This window comes from Strix aluco, chromosome Z (assembly GCF_031877795.1).
Source record: "Strix aluco isolate bStrAlu1 chromosome Z, bStrAlu1.hap1, whole genome shotgun sequence".
Lineage (NCBI taxonomy): Eukaryota > Metazoa > Chordata > Aves > Strigiformes > Strigidae > Strix > Strix aluco.
This window is the reverse complement of record NC_133971.1, coordinates 83,383,923-83,402,366: the sequence shown is the minus strand read 5'-3', so window position 1 is coordinate 83,402,366 and position 18,444 is coordinate 83,383,923. Positions and strand designations below refer to the sequence as shown.

At 42.0% G+C, this 18,444-nt stretch overlaps 1 protein-coding gene across 6 annotated transcripts in view; it reads right to left on the bottom strand.

Annotated features, from left to right (window-relative positions):
- Nucleotides 1–12,189: 12,189 nt before the first annotated feature.
- The window catches only part of GPBP1 (GC-rich promoter binding protein 1), a 46,183-nt gene continuing 39,928 nt past the window's right edge, over nt 12,190–18,444 (bottom strand). For all 6 annotated transcript variants that reach the window (XM_074811981.1, XM_074811980.1, XM_074811982.1 and 3 more), the window contains 3 exons: nt 16,759–16,943; nt 13,776–13,878; nt 12,190–12,667 (listed from right to left, as the gene is read on the bottom strand). In XM_074811981.1, coding sequence (XP_074668082.1) covers nt 12,509–12,667; nt 13,776–13,878; nt 16,759–16,943 — 447 coding nt within the window. In that variant the 3' untranslated portion in view covers nt 12,190–12,508. The remainder of the gene's footprint in view (nt 12,668–13,775; nt 13,879–16,758; nt 16,944–18,444) is intronic.

The window sequence follows — 18,444 nt, the reverse complement described above, 5'->3', positions numbered from 1 at the left end:
GGAGCAGAAGCTCTGGCCCCTGAGGGGGGGTTCTACAGCCAGGGGGAGGGCGCAGCCACTGTGGGGGGCGCCTGGGGCAGGGCAGGTGCTGCCCTTGAGGCTGGGCACAGGGGTGCCGGGGCTGCCAGCCACGGCCAGTGCCCGGGGGCTGTGGGGGAGATGTCCCCGTCCCTGCAGTGCTCACCACCCTCCCCCTTAGTGTCTCCAAATTCTCTCACCCCCTATCCCACCCACCCCCGGGCCCCTGCATGTTCTCCCCTGCTGCCCCAGCTGCCATCTCACTGCCACCCAGCCCCACTGAGGCCCTTCTCTCCCTCCTCCTCCAGACCATGGCTGTGGGTATCACCCACATCCTGACGTTGCTGAGCATCCTGCAGTATGCACTCAGAGTGGATGAGCAGGTGGACATGGCCACACAAGACCTCCTGCAGCAGCATGAGGAGCAGCAGAGCTGGGAGATGACCTGGCTACTGGAGGAGATTGAACAGAGGAGCCAGGAACTGCACGGCCTCGCTCCAGAAGGCGTGCTCCTTGCTGCCTGCCAGAACTGGTGGTTTTGGGTCTGTGCCGAAACCCTGCTCGTGATCTTTGGGCTCTACTGGCTGCCCAGGCAGGGGAGCGTTGACTGTGACAGCGGCAGCCAGTGGGCAAGCGCCAGCAGTGCCGAGGAGCAGGTAGAGGAGGATGACTGGGAGGGCAAAGCAGACCCCTGTGATGCCTTGGGTCAAGACAAGCCCCTAGATAAGGTGGGGACCCCCACTGCATCTGCCAAGCCCTTCCCAAGAACTCTTTTCTGACAGGGATGCATCCAGCCTATGGATGGGGCGGCACCTACTGACAGTTGAGCACCACTAAGAACAACATCACCAACCGCCTGCTGCTGGTGCCCCTGAGACCACCCCTCGGCACGTCTTCCACCAAAGCTGGGCACCATGGGGGACCTGCTGGCGAGGCACTCCTGCATCCCTGGGGAGCACCTGCCGGAGAATGTGCTGTGCTTCCTCCTCTGCCCCATGATGAGCCGAACACAAGCCAGGTCCCTGCTTCCCATGCTGCATCTGCATATAGTCTCTGTCCCTAAATACCCAATAAATGCACTTGTTTTAAGAAATCCTGTGCCCGTGAGTGTCTGGGCAGCACTATATTAGGGAATGTTACTCCTTGGCTCCATCTCCGCTCCGTAACAAAGAGATGAAGTTTGTTCTTGAATTTATGTTTGGAGTGGTTACACTTAGATGTTTAGTGCCTCCTTCTCTCTTCTTCTTCTGGTGTTCTCCACAACCCCTCCTCCCTGTCTCCTTTCCCATGGCTCTGACCACTTCTGGACTTGAATTAAGAATCAACGACCTTTAGGAGAAACGCATAGTGATCTATGTACTATGTCAGACTGTCCCGTCCCACTCAGATGGGGGAGACAAGTGACTCGGATTCACAAATCACCAACAGATTGGACAATGGTGAGACAAGTCTCAAAGTTCAAACATTTGTTAACTTCCCACAATGTGCTAATTGCACACACGATAATTGGCTAAGTATATAACAAGTTGTGGCAAGCAATACAGTATGCCTTGCATTGCTTAATGGTAGTGAAGGAAAAGGGGGAAAAGGAAAGGAGGGAAATGGAGGGAATAGAGGAATAGAGATCACCGGTCTGGGTTCCTGCGTCGATCCTGCCAGCGAGGGTTCCAGGAGGCAGCCGTCTTCTTCACTCTCCAGGCCTCCTGCCGTTTTGCTCCCCTTCAATTTACACACACTTTCCTTGGGTCCTTGGATCGTGGTACAGATGAGACTGTGGCCAGCAGTAACTGCTACTCCAACGCCACGGCCAGTCTTCACCTCAACCCCCTCTCAGAGGCCAAGGCCAATACCAACATGCCAGAAGCTGGTGGAATTCTTTAATCTGCAGATTAAAGATCCTGCAGATCCTAAGGGGGAAAAAGGCTCAAAGTTCAAGCTGCACTATACCACGACCATCTACTGGGGCACTGCCTGCTGATCCAAAGGCAGCCTCAGTGTCAAAGGCCTGTTCAGTCCTGACCACGCTCCTCTGAGTGCACACAAATGCTGAAGGTGACTTAGTTCTCGAAATAAAGTTGGCAGTTTTCACAGCTCACCACGCTGCAGTCCAATTCAGTCTCCTGTGCAAGGCAAGGATTCCATGCCTGGCACCTGCTAGATGAGGCTGCAGGCAGCCAGGTGGGGCACAAAGGGAAAGAGTCACTCAGAAGGGCTGAACCCGAGCCTGTCAGAGGGGAGGGGGAGTGTGCAGTGCAAAAAGGGACGTCTGGTCATAGGGGGCTAGAGATCTCGGGCACAGAAGTGGGAAACACAGTGTCTTAGGCCAGCTACTGGTGGGATCCTTGTGTGTGCACAATGCACCAGTGAAGTAGAAACTGGACTCTGTCATGGCACAGGAGACACAGGTCTGGAAAGACCCACGGTTTGCACTGGTGACGGGGTAAGGAGCTTGACATGCAGGCACGGATATTACACGGACTTAATTTCCACACCGTTAGTTGAGGAATCTCCGCACGTGCTGTGCTTGTGAATCTAGGGAGTAAAGGTATATTTATGTTTTCCAATAAACATCCAATCCTGATCATCTGGAAAGGCAGAAAAGGACCGGCATGTTTATGTAAGTGGTGGTTACGAATACATGGGCGCTGGTAAAGGCATCGCTCTGCCTGCGTCAATCTGTTTTGCTGTTACATCAATTGTGTAAGTCTGCACGTGTGTTTGTGTATCTGGCTCTTTGGAATGCAGTGTAAACCTTTGGAACACACGCGTGGGAACAGCAGCAGCCACATCCATCAGGCTAGGACAGGAGAAGCCTCCTGGGTGTGAGATTTTATCCCTGAAATTGATACTGTTGTGAAATTTTTTTTTTTTTTTAATTGAAAGTAGCAGGTCATATTTCTGTCCAGCAATTTCTGATGACTGATCTACTGATGAGTTTGGTGTTTCAGAACATAATGCTCTCTCCTCAAATGGAATTATACTATTGCTTATTCGTAAAAGAATACAGATTTTTTTTTTTCAGTCATGCCACTTGCTCCAGAATGAAGGAGAAATATTTCTTAATTTGTATTTCTTTGTCCTACATTATGTTGGATAAAGCCTAGCATTCAGAACAAAATGGAACTCTTTTGTTACTGTCTCTTCGAAGGCACTTGAAGGGGGTATTTATTTAATCTCAATTTAGTTATAGAAAAGTTTGATATGTGGCTGCATTTCATCATCTAGACACCCAAGACAGCCAGCAGAGAGCACAGAGCACCTCTGGGAAAGGGACTGGTCTCACCTCTCTTTGGCACTGTCTTAGGATGCAATAAATAGCCCCCTAAGAGTGCCTGCACGGCCTGATGGGGAATTGAAACTACATTCCTACCTTAGGACGGTTAAAACCAGGCTACACAAATCTTGATCTTGAAGAACAAGTAGATGCAAGACCTATGTTGTGTATCTCAGGAAAGCACACATGGGGCTAATAGCCCATTTCTACCTTTTCCACCTACAATCGATACAGGTAGTCACCACGTGTGTGACACTATATATATGTGTATACATATATACAGAGAGAGACAGAGATGGGGGAAAATTACTGAAGTGTTTTTATGCTCTTTGGAATACGCTATCTTTTATCGACACTAAATTTAAAAAGTGGGCAGGAGGGGCAAACTCTGCGATAGTTTCTCCCTGTAATAGTCATTTAAACAGTGGTAAACGTTGTCCAAGAAGATGAAAAGTACTTGCCTTTCTGTGAGTCTCGGTCAGTATCTTCCAGGGGTAACCGCTCGTTTTCCCAAGGTGAAGACACAATTTTTGTTGATTGGTGTTTGTGAGAGGGCTGAATCCTGTAGTACTCTCTTAAACACACCCCGGGGGGGGGGGGGGGGGGGGGGCGGAACCCACCAAACAGCAAAGTTTACTATATTGGCAGCACTGCTGTTTAGGAAAGAGTGACTAAGTTTGGACTTACCAGATTTATAGCGTATTTCCTTTATTGCCCTTTCCTCTTCAATAGCTGCAGCAGTCTTAGGCACCCAGTTAGGAACATCTGTAGGAAATATTTTTCAAGGATTACTAGACAGCTATACAAAGACCTTCGGCAATTCTTAATAACCACCCACCATAAGGAATTTCACTTTGGTCACAGCCCTTCTTTTTTTCTGACTGCAACCTCTGCTTCTGGCCAGCAAATTGATTCCTTGCTATTAGGTATTTGCGAGTGCAGTGCATGATGGCAGCCCACTGCTGGGGGACTGGCTGGGCATCAGTCAGCAGGTGGCGTGCAATTACATTGTGCATCACTTGTTTTGTATATTCTTTTACAATTATTATTTTCCCTTCCTTTTCTGTCCTATTAAGCTGCCATTATCTCAGCCCATGAGTTTTATTTTTTTTCTGATTCTCTCCCCCATCCCACTGAGGGGGGAGTGAGCGAACAGCTGTGTGGTGTTTAGGTGCCTGCTAGGTTAAACCACACAGCCTCACCTCCTTGGAATGGTCTGGCCTTTTGCCACCCCTGCTCTACTCTAGCAGTGATGCACCCTTTAGGTAAGGGCACTTCTACACCCCAGGTTACTTGGAGGATGCCCTCATCCTCACCCACAGGACTGTGCCTGCTCCTAAAATCCCTTCAGGATTTTACAGAAGCTCTATTTTTTTTCTCACCCCTTTTTCAATCTTAATTTTCCCACTCATACAACAGGAAACTATTCTAACATCAGGATCACCTTTGCTAAGCAGCAAGAGAAAGGTATTCAAAGAAAATTAAGGTTAAGCACTTGCAAGATGAGAAATACAGAACCTGACTGAAGGCCAGAAGCACAAGCCTTGCAGGCATATATTACTTATTAGCCTTCAATTGCATAAGCACATACCACTCACCTGGCAGGACACCTGCCTTACTCAGTATTTTATTTTTACCTACTTAACACATCATCCACATTGTGCACAAAATACAGAACTACTCCCCTCCTCCTAAGTGTGCCTCTGGTACTCTTGTACTCTTGGTACTTTTGACTCCTTCACCAACAATAACTTACTTTCATATCCTTGTGGTTAGCCCACAGTATGGTTGATTTTCTCAAAGTAAATAAATTACCCAACATTAAGACCAAAATTTTCACCAACATCCACTGAAATCAACCTCTTACTTACTCTTAAACCTGGCATGTCCTGACCAGCTTTAAGTTCTCTCAACATAAAGCAAAAAAATGTAAAAAATAGATACAAGAATTAAGAGAACCACATCAAAGCTCTACACAAACCATCTAAGATTTTTACTTTCTTACAATGCAACTGCAAAATCTGAGATCATCACATGCAGCAAATGTTGGCTGTCATCTTCTAACACAAGACTAGCCACTAAGAGACAGGGAGGAACACTTCACAGGCATCAGAAGACAAGACTAGCTTTCAGCTACATAATCTGGAAGGAAACACATTGCAGACCTTTCTTTTCAAAATTATGAGATTCTGCCTCCTCCTGTTTGCTCCCATTTATTCTTGCCACTGAAATTTCTTTTCCCTCTTTTGCCAGAGTTCTTCCCAGTTTTAGCTGTCTTAAGCCCACCTGCTGGGTTCTGCCACCCTGCAGCTGCATCCTCAGTGACCTGGTCACTGGGGTCACTTAACAAAGTTAAGTATTTGACAGCTAAGTGACTGAGAACAGATCCTTGCAGTGGAAGCACAAGATAACCATAACCACAGTCAGTATCACCAGTACCACCTGCAACGATATGTTCATTTTTCAGCAGTTTCATCAAACAAAAGACTAAAAATTAAATTATAATAATCTGTAGTTTAACTAGAACATTAAGATATTTCCACATTTCATTTTCAGAATAACTAATTCATTAACCTCAACTAAGAAAATCTTCTTATTCTGTACAAAGATTATTTGTGCACACTCACTTCGGAGGTGGACAATGAAAAAAATCAGAGCAGAGAAAAATGCTCATGTGAGGACTTCATAAAATATCTGTGTACTTCACATTCATACTCAAGCTTCTTTTTGAAACAGCTTTCCAATGCAGACAGAAGTATTTCTCAGCTTTTGGTAACTGAGTGTTTACAGCTTATCATAAAGAGTGGCTTGATTCAGTAGGCTGCTTGCAGTACACATCAACTCCTTACAGATCAGCTCATTTCAAACATCATCCTTTCAAAGAGTATAACTTGTTACCTAAAGCAATGTTACAGGGGGGAAAAAAAAAGTGAACCTGGTAATTTATGAAGGGGTCCTTCAGCTCGGCTATAATTTAAGTTTTGTATACCCTGAGCAGGAAAGAACACGATACTCATGGCAAGAGCCACCAATAACACCAACAGGTACAAATGGCAAGTGTAGAAAGTAAGTTATTGCTAACAATTCTACAATGTCCCCTTGTATTACATTCAAATTGTGCGTGTGTGTATCCATGCCAGATGACTCAAAGCTCAATCACTTTCATCTGTCCATGTTGCAGTCACTTGAGCTCAGATAGGATGCTCCAAAACTTGCTAAGGATGGTTCCACTTCAGCAGTCTTGCAACGGAATAGAAAGCATTAGAATAGCACAGAGCTCCCAGATATCAAGCTGTCACACTGAAAAAGAACTAAGAATCAAAAGGAAGACACTGTACCAAAGCCACGATACTAGAATAAGCAGGATCAGAGCTGGACATCATGTCCTGTTTTTGGCTATACTGAGTAACAGATTGGAGGAAAAGCTACATAACCTTCCTTGACCCAACTGTGAGAAAACTAAGGCAACAGTGGATACTGTCTGGCTTCAGAGCAGGTCAGGAGCTGTCTGTTGGTACCTGATGCAAACAGGCCTGTTTCAGAATCTATAGGCTTAGAAGATGATAGGACAGCACAGAGCCAGTCTGGTAATGTAGCAAAATTCAACAGCTCAGGCCACCAGGATGCTCCAAGTTCATCTTTCAAGCATTTGGAATTTCTTGCATCAGTTCTCAAGTCTGACTGCTTCCTGGTAGAGTGGAAGGAGTTTGCTTTTCTTTGCATCTCAAGCTGAAACTCTGTAGTGCTTAGTACCACCAGAAGCAGTTATTTCCCCACATCTGCTATGGGGAACTCAAGTTCTCTCATATTGACCCAAGTTCCATCAGCCTGATGTGCAGATGCTTCTCTGGACATCAGCAATCATACCAGTTGTCAAAAATACTCCCTTCAACTTCAAGCTGTATCTTTGACCCAGATAAGATAGGAAAGTAAATGAGCATTTGCCCTGCAAGTATGAAATGTCCTTTCTCTGTAATAATCATGCTGTTGCCAGGGGAATAAATAGCTGCATACTAAGAGGATGTCCAAAGACATATATAGGATGAAGCCTAAATAGCAAGCATACTCTCAGGTATCTTTATAGGAATTTGAGAAATGCATGCAACTATAGACCCTGTAAGACCTCACATCTCCATGAGGTGATCAGATCTGCACAAGAGACTGCAATGGAAGCAGGCTTTGATAGGCACTGAATTCAGTAACAGACCAGTACACTCCACTGACCAACTGGACGAAGATACGGATTTTTCTTTAGTCTGTTTGAAGGTCTTTCCTCGTTGGCAACACACTAAGATAGACCTCAGAAGTTGCTTACAAATCTCTGAAGAAGCACAAACCTCCAGAAATCTCAGGAAAGCTTTTGATACACACCTATGCCTCACACAGAGCCAGACTGCCTTGCAAATAGCTGCTAGTGCTGGTTTAGCAAATGCCTTGTCAGCTACTTCTAGGAAAAGCTAAGAGAGATCCAGGGAACAAACCAGATCTCATTCAGCTTGCAATAAAGCTCACCAATGATTATGAATAACACCACAAGAAAAGCTGACCAGCAAGTCAGCATATTTATCATCCTAATCAGACAATAATTCTTGGTGCGTAACAACAATTAAAAAAAAACCCAAAAACAGAAGCTCCCTGCAGCTGAGTAAACTGTCTCAGCCACTGCCCAGCAGCAAACAGAAAACAGGGAAAAACAAAGACATCCTTGACTAAACTCTCCTTCCAGTTTCTAGCAGCCAGCCGTTTAAATGTATTTACTGAAGAACAGTATTCTTTAAAGAAGAAACACTGAAGTTGAGGTCCTCATCACAAATAAAGTTTTCTTCCCCCCACAGGCAACTGCATAGAAGAACAGAAACCAATTTCCTTCACATTTGATAACATTTCTCAAAGTCTGGGATAACAAGCAGCAAAAATCTCCTTCAGATTCTTGATTGAGTCCAATATGCATCAATGGACAACTTCCTGTAATTACACTCTTTTCAGGAAAGATAACTAGCTTGTCTTACCAGTTGAGAACAAAAAGGCCCTGTGCAAGTCAGTGAGGAAGGCCCCTGGTCATTCTAGATGAGGTAAAAGAGCCCCAGCTCCCCAACATTAACACAGGTACCCTCCACACCAGCAGCAGACACAGAGGGCATCCCTCATCATCAACAGATCAGGAAATCAGTGACTGACTCATCACTCATCTTCCCTTTTGAAAAAGGAGGAAAAGGGGAACCAGGAAGATACAGTTCTCTGCCAATAAAGGATGAAGAGGAGAAATGGCAGTGACTGCAAACCATACAAAAGTGCCACGTCTGCATGCAGTAACCAGTGATTACTGTCACTGAAGTCAAGCTCTTTCAGCCCAGCAGACATTCTTTAACATCCAAAGCTTACTAGAACCTACTAAGGCAACGGGCAAGCCTAGTCCACCAACTTCTTAAGCCTTTAAATAGACTTCCTTGGAGGTGTTTAATTTGCACAAGCTAAAAAACAAGAGAGAATGTATCCTGGGAATGGATTGTGGTTTACGTATGATAGAAGAGAAAGGCTGATGAACTACTAAAATTGCCCTGGGAAAGGAACAAAGTCAAACACGGAAAAGGTTGCATTGTTACATACAAGAGAATCAGATTTCTTTCTGCTTTACATGCTCAAGCACTGAACAAAAGGAAGGGGGCAGCAAAAAAGAATGCTTTCATACATTTTATGGAAGTAAAATATGAAAACCAAACTTTGTTTCAAGTGACATCTGCCAGGAAAATCAAAATCTCAACTGAAAACAGAATTCCTCAGTGAGTGACTAAAAGGTTTCAGAAGGTGTCAAAAGAGAGGACCAATGCACTATTCAGCTTTGGCACAAGTAAATATGAACGCATCATACGGCAATCTGATCCCTCAGTGGAAACGTCAAAGCCTCCCCACTTCTGAATTGCAGTGAAGGGCAAACTGAAGTTACAGAGCAGGCAGATAACCATTTAAGCTAGAGACTATGCAGACCTCTAACACATCTCTGAACTAGCAGAATGGACTACTGTATAGGACTAGAACTGAACCCACAGGTATCAGTTGATTAAGACTATGCATCTGCACCAACATCAAATCACAGTATCAAACATGCCAGACTTCAGAAACGCAAACACAGTGTAGTAGGAGTAGAGAGTAATTATGTTGTATATATAGAGTCAGGATGGACAACACAGCAGATACAAGAGAAGAAACCACACATTTATAGGAAAGAAGTTACAAAGGCTGTAAAAAGGTGTTTCATTGTACAAAGCAAAACCACTACTCAATTCCCATTACCTCCTTTGCTCGCAGATCATTATAACCAGTGCTTCCATTACAAGTTCCAGAATATAAACTAGCAAAACAGACATACCAAGTATAACTATTATTTCTACTTTCTCTAAAGAGCATTTTCTCAATTACAACCTGTAAGTTTCCCAAGTCTATACACTTAGTATAGCACAAGTCTTCTATAATCACCATCTCCCCAAAGGGTTAATTACAGGTGATACTTGTTACTAAAATGAATAGGGGGGAAAAAGTCTGTGTCCCACTTTGAGAAATACCAAGGCAAAAAAGCTTTCACTTAGTAACAAAAATAGCATATTCACATATCACTAAGTAATTAAGATAGGCAGAAGATCATGTTGACAGAATGTGAAAACCAAAAAGGGAATAGACTACAACAAGGTTTCAAAATTAGTGAAAAAAAACGGCAGAAAAGGGGAAGGAGAAAGGTGTGTAAGGCATACAGGTAGGAAAGACTTCATTACTGATATGGCAGCTTTCTCTCTAAAACAGGAAACATTTTTATCCTCTTAAATTTAGACCAAAAAATGGAGTATTTCAATACACTGTGCCAAAATTAAGTACATCAACATTTGCATCCCTGTTCCAAGACAGAAACTGACCTTTTGAATAGAAATCTCTATTTAAACTAATAAGAAATAAAAAAAGAAACATACCATTTTAGGCCCAAAATTGATAATTACCACCTTATTAAAAAATGTCTTTTCCTAAAATTAAATATGGACAAAATCTCAGTTTTATAAATATTTTTGTTTCAGACTTCTAAATTGCAAATTATTTACTATAAGAAATAGCATGATTCACAAATATCTTGAAGGGGGAATGTCTCTATATAAACTATGTTACAAATGCATGCAACATCATTGAGAGCAGTTGTGCTTACGAATTAATGCTACAGTTTCTACAGTCCTATGAAAAATCTTTGAAGAACTAAAATGAACCAAATAAAACTATAAATAATACTGGTTTTTAAATGTGTGATCATAATGAACAAGTTTGACACAAAGCAAGTAAAACAGGTGCTTATTGCATAGATTTACTTCTGCTGCTATAAAAGCAAGATCTGGTGATGGAAGTTATGTTTACCTCATTCTTAAATGCAGTCACTGCTGCCAGAGTACATTTAACATAAATACGAACAAAACTTACCAGATTTAAAAACAATACCCTTGATGCTTGGCACTGAGACAATACTCTCTAAATCAATTTATTTTCCATGTCGTGGACAAATCCAGCCAGTGTAATTCCTTTACTGCATGTGAATAGTAAAATAAAAGTGCTTTTTTTCCCCACAAGAATGCGTTCCTTGTGAGAACACTGGGTCATGCAAAACCCATAAATCTTTCAATTTAAAGGTTAGTTCTAGAAATTTGAAACTGTAACATCAGGGTCTTTTGCCATTAACGTTTATCATCTTTGTTGGAGACATGGCCAGTGGGATCGAGTACACCCTCAGCAAGTTCACCAGTGACACCAAGCTGTGTGGTGTGGTCAACACGCTGGAGGGAAGGGATGTGCCATCCAGAGGGACCTGGACAGGCTGGAGAGGTGGGCTCATGAAAAACTCATTAAGTTCAACAATGCCAAGTGCAAGGACCTGCACAAGGGTTGGGGCAATCCCAAGCACAAATACAGGCTGGGAGATGAGTGGATTGAGAGCAGCCCTGTGGAGAAGGACTTGGGGGTACTGGTGGATGGAAAACTGACTATGAGCCAGTAATGTGTGCTCACCGCCCAGGAAGCCAGCCATGTCCTGGGCTGCATCAAGAGAAGTGTGGCCAGCAGGTCGAGGGAGGTGATTCTCCCCCTCTGCTCTTGTGAGACCCCCCCCCGGAGTGCTGTGTCCAGCTCTGGAGTCCCCAACATAAGAAAGACATGGACCTGCTCGAGCAGGTCCAGAGGAGGCCATAAAGATGATCAGAGGCCTGAAGCACCTCCCCTATGAGGACAGGCTGAGAGAGTTGGGGTTGTTCAGCCTGGAGAAGAGAAGGCTCCAGGGAGACCTTAGAGTGGCCTTCCAGTACTTCAAGGGGCTACAGGAAAGATGGGGAGGGACTATTGATCAGGGGGGTGTAGGGATAATGGTTTTAAACTGAAAGAGGATAGAGATTTAGATCAGGTATGAGGAAGAAATTCTTCACTGTGGGGGTGGTGAGACACTGGAAGAGGTGGCCCAGAGAAGCTGTGGCTGCCCCCTCCCTGGCAGTGTCCAAGGCCAGGTTGGACGGGCCTTTGGGCAACCTGGTCTAGTGGAAGGTGTCCCTGCCCATGGCAGGGGGGTTGGAACTAGATGATTTTTAAGGTCCCTTCCAACCCAAATCATTCTATGATTCTAGTAACAACAACTACACTTGAAATGGCTAAAGAGCAGTTATGTATAGAAGTAGAACAGTACAACAGCTCAATTAAGGAAAAGAGTTTTAGTGCACTTTGCTCATTTTAGCCAACATGCTACATTGCCCTTTTTGCATACAAAGTGGACTCCAGGATTTCCACTGTAAGAAAGAAATGACTTGGCAAGCAAAACACTGAGTCAGGCTGCCTTTTTTTTCCCTTATAGACTTGGACATTTTAAGACAGGAGCTTTACAGACATCGCAGAATTCTGTGTTTTTATTATTAAATGAGAAAGTCTGATTTGTTACATTGTCACACTGCTAGTCAGAAATGCTTCAGTGATGAAGAAAGTCAATGCTGGGTCAACCCAAGTCCCCATTCTACAACATTTGTTCACAAAGAAATCATAGTAATGTTCAACACAACCAACAAAACATTCCTCGATTTCTTCGGAGAAAAGTCCCATCGTTCTTCCTCTAGTGGGTATCTTAACTACATAAATTAGAAATTTTTTTGGACAACACATCCCCAAATTTTCATGAGATCAAAATGGGCTTCTACAGACGTTACGAAGTCTTCACACATGATCATCATCTGATGTATCACTGCTGCTTGTCTCAGAATCCTCATTCTCCAGAGAAGGTTTGAAAGTGCTGTTTTTCCAGGAGCTGAACTTAAAATCACAGATGAGGCCATTTTTTAAAATGCCATTTCTCCGAAGACCATTTCTTTTTAACTGAAATGAGAAAACAGGATGTATTTAGAGAAAGAAAAAGCCAAACACAACAATCTGTTGCATTTCAACATTCTCTACATGTTCATCTCTGGGCTACATTAGATCCACAGCACTACCTTTTCATACATACACACAAAGGAAAACTCCCCTGAGAGCCTTCACTTCTGGGCCAGCCACTGTATCCAAGAGCCTCTAATTGTGTTAAGCTTCTGCAGTCAACAAAAGCTTACCCTCTTCTCACCCACTTCCTCAGACGTCTTGCCCCACTGATCCCTCCTCCCACATGGTCTCTCCTGCGAGGCAGTCCCTTTTTCCACAGTGATGCAAACATCTGTGCTAAGAAGGGCAGGGTCTGCAATAAGAAAGGGGCCCAGAAGAGGAGAAGCAGCAGGGAGGAATGGGTATCCCAGTCTGTCTACCTGATGCAGTTGGAAAGTCAAAGACACCAAAGAGAAAGGAAACAACCGATTCTACAACAAGAAAGGAATTACTGCCAAGCATTTAGGATTTTAATATTCCAAATGCTCTAATTGATATTCCAAAAGATGGAATTAATATTTCAAATGCTTTTATTGATATTCTAAATGCTCTGATTAATATTCCAAATGCTGTAATTAATATTCAAGATGGTCTAATTAATATGTGTGTGGCTAGACTTGTGGAAATATCAAATCTTCAGATTTAACATTGAAAAAAATTCTCCCCTCCAGCTCCTCCTCACTGACCCCCATCAGGTATATACAACACTTCTAATTAAAAAATAAAATAAAAAAATAATTAAAAAACCCAACAACTCTAGATTGCCTTTTCAGACTTCGTTACTAGTGAATTAAACATCTCTCAATTTCCAACAGAGAAAATTCAGGTTTCAGAGAACCAAGGAAACTGCACTCCCTTACCCCTCCCTTGATATTTTGAGAATGGCCTTACCCTACAATAAATACCAGTTCCCTATCTTTTTAAAGCCACTATTCTTCCAAAAGCACGACTGAAATGGTACTGAAACAGCAACATCTCTAACCATCAAAATTACTGCAGATCCTCCTCAAAGGTAGGCATTTAGGGTAGCCAACTACAAGTTCATAATGGAACATTAACTTAGTCTTACCTGTTCACTAATAACTCGGAACTCCCTCATCTCATCCTCTGTTAGTGGAGCACACATTTCATCATTTTCACTGTCTTCCCGCCAGCCCATCTCCTTTAACAACCTTTAAATAAAAAAGGACAACGTTAAGGAATTTGCTATACACAGTCATTTCAAGCTCTGCCTACATATATGTGTAAAGGTCTGTAACAAATGGATTAATCAGTCCATAATTTTTTTTAAACAATTGCTTACATAAAAGTAGTTTAAAAGTCTTACAAAAGATACATAAGGCATAGAAGTTGAGAAGTTCAGGTCGTTCACAGATGACCCTGTTTTACCACTACACGTAGTAAAAACTGTACCTTCATTTTCAGGCAAGAAATCTGCGTCAGGTGGAAAAAGAAGAATGAATTTCCTTTGCATAACTGCTCTGGTGGAGCAGCAGTGTACCCCCTTGAAAACGGTATGAAGAGACAAAGACTCACACTGAGGGAACCTGCAGGTTTTCCTGGATCACAGAGCAGCCATGAGGAATACTGGTGGTGTCCCTCCATGGAAACCAACTGAGGATGCAATGACCTCATACAGTTTCTTTTTTCTAGCACATACTAATGTCAGAGCCAGGACAGGCTTCTTTGCAATTGAGTCTCATCCAACAGCAGATGCTGATATTTCAGCACAGACAGACTACAACTAGGAGTGAGTTTTGGGATGAGGGAAGGAAAGGAAACAAGACAGATTTCTCTTTGTGACTCAAGCTTTTGAGATATCCAAAGATGCAACAATCAACGCGTTTTACCTAGTGCCAAAAGTGGGAGAGCAGTATCTGAGCAGAAAGAAAGTGGTTTTACATCTGAAGACGCTGTGAAAACAGGGGTTATCTGAGGCTGAAGACACATTGACATTTAACAATGAAAATAGTAAGGTCTCTTGCTGCACAGGTTTTGCCAAAAAGATTAGTACCTTCTTCAGGCAAACCACACACCTGTTGACCTTAAATGTTAAAGGAGGTTAAAGCTATTTCACAAAAAATAAAGAAGTTTCTAAAGTATGTGCCAGAACTGACAGAAGATACTGACACTCAGAGCTGAAGAATCGCAAATATATTAAAACAAGTAAGCAAGATGAATACACAGTTGATGTCATGTGCCGGCTACTTCATTTAGCCATGTCAGCAAAAAGTGCCCTTCAACATAACCCTCTCCTAGAAAGAACTCTAGGTCCCAATACAATGGACATGCATTGGGCAAACTTGCAGGTGACCAATGGCACCAATGACTGTTGTTAAAACCATAATAAAGGCCTGGAATTGCAGAAGGAAAAAGGGAGAACAGCACTAATCTGTTTTAAAAAAAGTTAACAGGACAATAACAGAAATGAAAATTACATCCTCTGTAGTATTTGCACTAAATTGGACAATGTGACAGCCAGGCCCAATTAATTCCTCAGGAAGCAGCAGAAATAACATGCAAGTCATTCAGACCTCTCTTTTAAGTGAATACGTGCATTTATATACACATAAAGACTCGCAATGCCAAATCCAGTTCAATGATATATTTTTGGCAACAGTAATTTGAGTTAGAAAGTTTTACTGCAAGCAAGCTAAGATGTTAACAGTATTATGTACAATAAAGTGAATAGTTACAGAGCTCCTGTTAATGTAAATTAAATTTAGGGCAAAGGCTAACTAACTTTACAGAAACACTGTCTAAAGTTAGCAGGACCACTGTCCCTTTAAAGCGACACTAGGCTTCTACAATGGTTTAAAGCGTGAAGTACATAAAAAAAATTGAACTTCAGATTAGCAGACTTCACAACCAACAAGATGGCTGCATGTTGGAAACTCTCCCAGCAGAAGGGAAGCCCGAGATGTATTTTGTACAAGATGTTCCAATACTGTTACTAGGTATGCACCAGTATCCTGTGAGTTAAGCTAGTCACTTCAAGTCCAATTTACCACAAAAAGGCTTGCCATAACATCTGTCTACATGCATGCAAAGGCCACAAAGGGCTGGGACAATATGGAGACACAGCCTCTCTGGGATACCACAAAGGAAAGACCCTTGCCCAGAAACCCTATGAAGGCCATTCAAAGTCATTTGAATTGAAAAATGAGAGTTTGATTTGACTCCTTTCTTCTAGTAAAAAAATCAGTAGCAGCAGCCTCTGGTGGCCAAAGATTTCTGTCTCCATAGCCAATGGTGGCAAAAAAGGAACGGAGGAGGGTGTATTTCATTTTTCATACTCATCCGGGCTTAAGAGATCATGAAAGTTTCCTCCGCTGGTACTACAAAAGGGAAAGTTGTCTAGTCCAGCACATACATATAATCTATCACCAAAAAAACCACCAAACAACTCTCTATCCAATCTATCACTGCAATTCTGTAGTTGCCAGAAACAGTAAGAATCTGACAGAGCTCATGACAAGCTCATCTCCAGACTGAGTTGTGATTTCCCAGCAGCATGATTCTCATCTCTACCAGTTGCTACTGCAGTTACTTTTATGAGATACTAGAATTGTTTCAATCTTTTTTTGAAGTTACCTTCTCCCTTTCCAGTGCACTGTCTTGTGATATCACTAATAGTGTCAAATAGTCAGCTACAGAAATAATTAACTACTTTAACAATGATGTTAAAAAACTCCATGGAATTTTACGTAAGGTCAGCATTTAAAGTACTATTAATACAAATAGCAATAACATGCATTATTCCTCCCAGACATGCAGACCAAAATCAGAGCGATGAAGTCACTATGCAGTTTGCTTTATTTCTTCATAATGAAATACATCAAATTTTTAGTATAGCAAGTTTAAGTCAGTACATAAGTCTAGTAGAAACAAAGTATATTCCATGTTAAATCAGTACATGTCTAAAAGTTAAACTTTGACAGTATTCATCAAACATTTTATCTGTTCTCAGTTTTCAGATTCTGACTTCTGAACTAGTAAGAATTTATGACATGCTCACTTACCATGAAGGAACACTCTTTATAAGTACATACCTATGCTCTGCCTCAAGTGAGCTTGAAAGAACATCTGCCTGAGGGAAAGCTGAAGATTGAACGATCTGTTGAGATGTAATTGAAGAATTGCCATTCTCCTGCGGCATTTCATTTTCAAAGTTTCGGTTTATATCTCTCTCACGATGAGGACTGTTGCTGTTACACAAGTTAAAGGACTCATCATCCTGTTAAAAATAATTATGTATTACGAAGTTTAAAAGTAAATTGCAGACATTTACTTGTGAATGGAAGTGCTGCAATTCAGTGATTCTGTTTAAGTTTAAATGGAGATGCTCTATACTTCTTCAGGGGTAATTCTGTTCATACCTCTAGAGTTTGCAGTATGTGGATACTACAGAAATCTTAAGTTATGCCACTGATCAAGTAAACTCAAACTTGTCTCAAACTTGTAGAAAGCAACTTCCATGCTCTGTCTCAAGCTCTTTTCTACAAAGTTTTAAACATATCTTAAAATTCAAACTTATTTAAGCTGCCTTTTATACTTAAAGAAATAATAGGTTATCTGTTGAACTTACAAACAATGTTCCTAATTAAATATCAGAGCCATGTGTGTCAGGAGAAGTTTAAAGTGTAAGAGTTCTCAAGGTTACTTAGTCTAAGGGGCAGGTCACAGCTACCACACCTCAACCAGCAAATTCATCTGCCACAAGCTCAGAAAGACTGGATACTGCTCTAAATTCAGACAACTTCCCCTACACACAAGCACCTACCACAGCTTCTCAGTCTGTTAACAGCAACTGTAACTCACTAGCCATGAAGTAAGAACTATGAAGAAAGTCTCTTTATAAAGCAGACTGTTCAGGTTCACTCAAATATTAAAAGTTCTTTAATCCTATAAACCAGAGATGTTTCTTTTTACTCTACTCAGTCAGCAACCTGTATTTCTTGTGTAGTAACGAACCAAATAGCTTCAGAAGTCTTACCAACTGTAAAAAGAGTACGATCATTATCTAATTAACATCCTTTTGACAACAAAATCTCAAAACTAGGTATATAACAGCATTATCCATAGCAGGAGACAAACACTCAATCAGCCAGTTCTGCACTGGTAAGAAACCATACTTCAGAGTGCAGGATCAAGACCATCACTATTTCCCTCCCACTCACTGTTGTCTGCCTCCAGAAATTTCAGAATGCTTAGCAAGAATTTCTTTAGAACAAGCATCCCAGTAAAAATACATTCTGCTGTTAAATCATACACCTGAAGAATGCATCTCAGATTATCAACAGAATTCATAAAAATATTAAACAATTTTAGTATCTATAGGGCAAAGCAGCTTCTCCCAAGCATGATTTAGCTACTGATTATGATTTGCCTCATTATTTCAGAGTGAAATCTGTTACTGCAGGCCTTAAAACTCCATCACAGGATCACATTATAGAACACTGTTGTGCTAAAGTTATCTCCCCATCCACTCAGTTGCTCACCATGTCTTCTACTGATGATCATTAAAATGAATGTTGGAATTAGAACTTAGTTGCATGATTTGTTTAACATCTTTTCACAACTGTTAGTGAAACAGCAACAGCACACAAAAGGAAACATGCAGTTGCCAACAACTACTCCATGCTACATGTTACATACACCTGTCCAATGACATTACAACTTCCACTACTAAAAGCCTTTTCTTTTTTTAATTTAAACTCACTTGCTTCTGATAATCA